Source organism: Morone saxatilis, unplaced genomic scaffold (genome assembly GCF_004916995.1).
Source record: "Morone saxatilis isolate NCDOM2014 unplaced genomic scaffold, NCSU_SB_2.0 Contig2, whole genome shotgun sequence".
NCBI classification, from domain to species: Eukaryota; Metazoa; Chordata; class Actinopteri; family Moronidae; genus Morone; species Morone saxatilis.
Genome location: NW_023339762.1, coordinates 14,369,029 through 14,374,314, shown reverse-complemented (window position 1 = coordinate 14,374,314; position 5,286 = coordinate 14,369,029). Strand labels below are relative to the sequence as shown.

General features: G+C 38.8%; 2 protein-coding genes across 2 annotated transcripts in view; both read left to right on the top strand.

Annotated features, from left to right (window-relative positions):
- The window catches only part of pgghg (protein-glucosylgalactosylhydroxylysine glucosidase), an 8,515-nt gene extending 5,349 nt beyond the window's left edge, over positions 1 to 3,166 (top strand). The window contains exons 11-14 of the mRNA XM_035664863.1: positions 408 to 480; positions 599 to 696; positions 792 to 1,006; positions 2,049 to 3,166. Of these exons, the coding sequence (XP_035520756.1) occupies positions 408 to 480; positions 599 to 696; positions 792 to 1,006; positions 2,049 to 2,119 (457 nt within the window). The 3' untranslated portion in view covers positions 2,120 to 3,166. The remainder of the gene's footprint in view (positions 1 to 407; positions 481 to 598; positions 697 to 791; positions 1,007 to 2,048) is intronic.
- Positions 3,167 to 3,778: 612 nt separating this feature from the next.
- incenp (inner centromere protein) overlaps positions 3,779 to 5,286 on the top strand; it is a 9,024-nt gene continuing 7,516 nt past the window's right edge. The window contains exon 1 of the mRNA XM_035664301.1: positions 3,779 to 3,946. The gene's annotated coding sequence lies outside the window, so the exon portion shown is untranslated. The remainder of the gene's footprint in view (positions 3,947 to 5,286) is intronic.

Sequence of the window (5,286 nt, the reverse complement as noted above, 5' to 3'; positions counted from 1 at the left end):
CAGTTTGGTGACGAATGGCTCAAAGTTTTGTACAGGGGGAGCTGATATGATGGTGGTGAACGTCACAGGAAAAGAAATGATTGATTGTTTGGTTGGATTTGTGCAGAATTGCAGCTTTGTGGAGGGACATAACAGCTCATCACAGCTTTTTATTAAATCTTAAAATGCAGTATCAAAAGTATACTTAAGTAAAAGTATCTATAGTTATCAGATACATTTATTGTGTTTATTAGCTGCTTGTGTTACACATATTTTGTGTATATATTTCTTTAATATGTTTTACAGTGTCTCCTCTCATTGAAAGTAAAAACCTGTTGTTGCTGTTACTTCTGCATTAATGAGTGTATGTTTCACCAATGCTTTTACTTTGTAAGGTATCTTTGCGCATCCGCCTGGCTGAACCCTAGGGGGAGGGCTGAGAACAGCTCACAAATTCACTTGAGACAGCTGCTTCAAGAACATCCCAGCGGGCCATTCCAGGTATCAACCACACACACACACACACACAACACACACACAACACACACACAACACCACTCTCTAACACATGCCTCTTCACCAAATACTCAGTGAAATATGTGATTACCTCCGCTCACAGGTATGGAGTGAATCATCAGACGGCTCCGGTGCAGTGAACTTTCTCACGGGTATGGGAGGATTCCTGCAAGCTGTGCTCTTCGGTTATACTGGCTTCAGGTCCGTTATCAGTCCTCCCGCCACGCACAATTAAATTCACACCCTGATATGTACACAGCACACACACATATTGACATACTGTGGGTTTTTTCTAGAGTTCAGAAGGAGTGCCTGGCCTTTTCCCCACTACTCCCCAATGATATTTCTGAACTCTGCATCCGTGGCGTGAACTACCTGGGCAGTCAGATGGACTGGCTGCTGAGGAAAGAGGAAGTTTGTATCATACTGAGGGAACAGGCTGGCAACGCTAAGTCCTACAATCTACAGGTTGTCTTGAAGGCATCAGGGACGAAACTCCCTCTCACACCAGGTAACACACAAGCAAAGACATGCAGTGATAGCAGGTCATTTCTGTTCATTTTTTAGAGTTATTATGCAATAAATCTGAACATTTTTACATAAAGAACACACTTCACAGTACAAACTACAGCCCGAGAAAAGACAAGCAGACTGTTTATACATTACAGGAACACGTTTAATAAAAACAGTACATGGTCATATTTAAGGCACTAAGACTAGTCTTGAACTGCATGTTTTTATTCTTTTGAACTCCAGAAATAGCAACATCTGTCTTATCCAGGGAGAAAATATAGAGAGCACTTGCACTCTCACCATTTAACACTCCCTCCAGGGTTTCACTGGCTTTTTTAGGGATTGTTGTGGCCTAAAATGTCCGATTTCACAGCAGCTTTTCCAAAAACAATGCATGTTGCCATGTTTTTAGGCACTTTTGTTCCAGTGAGAATAAAATCGCTTGTAGTTTGGTGCCGTGTGGCTCAATGTTTTGTGTTGGGTAGTGCTACGATTGGTGAAACTGGGAGAGTTGCACAGAATTTACGGGGGTTTGACTCAATTTGTGTTAATTCTTGCAATCGCAAAACATTGCAGCTTCCTAGAGAGACTGATTTATTAAGTGTCAAAAAGACAAACGTTAATTACCATGATGTCCTGTATCACTATCACTCCCATAAAGCTGAGAAAGCCTGGGGGCTCCAGGGGTTGTCAGTGACCTTTACAGAGTGACGTCCCACATGATTTCATTATATTGTGTGTAGGAGTCAATCTGGGGACTGTGATGGCTGTTGTCGCACACAATTAATCAAATTTCAGTCAGAAACAGACTCTAGTGCAACTGCACCCGTATCCCAAATGGTAAATGATATAATCCATTACACAAAATACTGAAAATGACCTGACAATAATTTACTCATATTAATTTATTTTCCTTTTTTTAAACTGTGTGAGTACTATATCAGCTTAACTTTGTCCCTAGATTTAATATCTCATATTCCTCAATGACATTGATGTACTCACAGATTATTATTCATTTACTTGTTCACGTCTATTTTCAGGGCAGCCAGTGACTTTTCCTCGAGAGCCTGGGTACATTTGTAAACTGACACCTTCCTGTTGGCCTTTCTGAAACAGCAACCATGACCTTCCTGATCAGTTCATTTACCAAGAATTAAAAATATGTTAAGCATTTGTTTTAAGGTACTAAGTTGTATGTTGCCATTCACTCGAGCACCCATTGACAGTGGGAGCACAAACAAGTATAAAAGGAACTTGTTTTGATATAATTAAAGCTGCAGTAGGTAACCTTTCTAAAAATTACTTTGACATATTTGCTGAAAGTTTCACTATATCCTGACAGTGCAAATACCATCAGGAGCACTAGGAGGAGCCAGAGGAACCTGATCTGTTCACAGATTATCTGTCTCATGTTCTACCGTCAGGATATAGTGAAACTTTCAGCAAATATTTGTCATATTTTAAGTTACCTACTGCAGCTTTAAAAGAAAATGTGTAAGTGCTCACCTGTACTCATTTGTTAACTCAATGGACCTTCCCTCTGGCTGGTTGCACCAGAAAGGACTACATTATACATTTATATTAGCTTAACAAGTAGAGTGTGCTCCTTTTTTCATTTCAAAGTGCTTATGTATGTGAAAACACATGAAAACAATTGTTATTTTTATTATAACTTTTGTTAAAATAACTGTTATTTTATAATTCAGTGGCCTACAAACATTTCTTACAGGGCTGCACGATATGGCAAAAACATCATATTGCAGTTATTTTGAGAGATTTTGTAATATGATTCATGATTTGTGCGGTAATGATTGTTTTTGCCTCACAAATAAAAAATGTTGCTTAACAAATGAGTAAAATCAGGGTATTGTTATATTTTTTGAAGTCTGTACAAAACATGTTAACAAGCTAGAACAAGATTTGTTGGCCAGATCTTCTGTATCTTCATTATAATGCCATTTTGTTACATTTTACCTTCATCATATTGCACTTGGCCATACGGCGATTTCACTCATATTTTGATTAACTGTGCAGCTCTAATTTCTTACAGTTTATCTGAGCGATCAGGTGTTATAATATTACCATGTTATGAAACCATAAACCAATGATATTGTCATGCAAACGAAATATATTCCAATAAAACTTCTTACATTCTCCATTTTCTATCTCCTGTGGATTCTTTTAATAAGCAGCAAGCAAATCAGATAACAAGTGCTGACCTTACTTTGTTGTTGTGGACCACCACAGCCTTTGTTGACAGACTGATCCCTGCAGCCTGTTTCCTGGATGTCCTGTAGGGAGACAGCAGTCTGCAGGAGAGGGTGGGAGGAAGGACAGAGAGGTCATCAGAGGAAAACACACAGTTAATGCCCCTCAAACTGCCCCACCGTGGTAACGTTAATAGTTTAAGATCACAGTGTATTTATAGTGTTTTGTGTGATAGTTACTGAGAAAGCAGGAGATAAAGTCACTGTTAAACATACATGTGTTTTGGTGTGGTGGGCGGGGCGGAGCTAATCCTGCCCATCACCGATTGGTTGATTTAAATCTGAGCCGCGCTCTAACCCCGCCCCTGATTTCCGTTGGGTGCGCTCGATTTGTCCTATCCGCACTGCGCGTCACCGCTCGCCGTTGTCCCGAACGTCGGAGTCCGCCCCTCGCGCACGATCTCAAAACGGCGAATCGAACAGCCCGCCCGTGACGTCACCGAGCCTCGCCCCGTGATTGGCCGGTGGAGTTTTGAACCCGTTAAACGGTTTCAGCGCGGAGGGTTACCGGTTACCGACCGTTCACACTGAGAGGAGCTCACACGAGAAACTGCTTCACATTTACACATTCACACCTTTATTTTACTTCAACATGCGTTTGATCTAAGTGTTTTAATATCGGCGGAGCAACGAGCGTCGGACCATCCTCCTCAGAAACACCGATATTAAAGGTAACGCGAATTGTTTTAAGATGTTAGAACAGCAGCAGGTTCAAGTAAAAAATGTAAAAATGTAAAACTGTGATCTCCATGTCAATTAAATGTACTTGTGGTGTCTCTCAGTAACAGCTATCACAGTCTTGGAGGAGCACTTTAACATTATGTCACTCTTTGTAGCTCCTCGGTCGCATTTGAGCTAAGCTAATGTGTTACCTGGGAAACGTTCACACAATAAAAACACACGTTTTAATTTGATTATTGTTAATATAACCTGTTTTATAACAGCATGTAGCAGTGCACTGTAACATGAAAACAGATGTTTATGTTATTAAACAGCTAATAGTTAATAACCACAGCTATCCGTCCACGAAGCTAGAGACACACTGCGCATGCACCGACTACATTTAAACACACAATAAATAAATAAACATAATAAACATCTGTTATTATGTAAAGAGTAGTACACAGCGGCCCAGCCTTTTTCCTTAAGGGACTCTCTTCTTTCATGCAGTAAACTGATACATGTTTACATTATGAATGCTCCATGTTATATATTCATATTGTACAGTTAAAGAGAGAGAGGAGGAGTCTGGATGACCTTTATAAAGTTATTTCTGTATTATGTCTTCTTTTTAATCTTTAAAAAGCATACAGACTTAAAAAACTTTTTTTTTTTTTGGACTAATTCAGTGTATTCTTGTCCCTGATGCTTGACCATTGTTCAATTAGACAATTTACTTTACATTTCCTCACAGAAGTCAAACTAATGCTGAGATATAGACCGGCTGTGTATATTTTCTAAGCTTTAAATATCAAGAAGGTCCTGCAGCTCCAGGTTGGGAGCCCCTGCATTATATTACATTTTACCCAGAATTGTCTTTTACTTACATTTTGATTGTTTAGTAAGGTTGTTTGTTTGTGTGTGATGTTAAAGGCTAGTTAACATTAAATGGAGCTGTATTTGTGTGCTTTATACCTCAGAGCCCCTTTTTGTACACAAGGACAATTTACAATATTGACTGTATGGCTTTAATGGTAAATACAATTGTCATCTGTGTAAAGTATCAATAGTAAACAGTATTTCTGCGTCAATTCAGATTAAACGACTTCTATACAGGTTTTTTTTGTTAAACACACGTTAACAAACATACAAGAACTTGTGTAGAATACATAAATATAATATAATCTCATATGTTATGAGGGGGAAAGGAATTTAAATATGGATTACTGTTAATATCTATAAATTAATTTAATTAAATTAATAACAACTTCAGATTCCTCACTTAAGATATAATTATCTGTCAATACCGGCCTCAGTAGTGAAGGTTTTTATGAATGGGGTGTAGTCACAG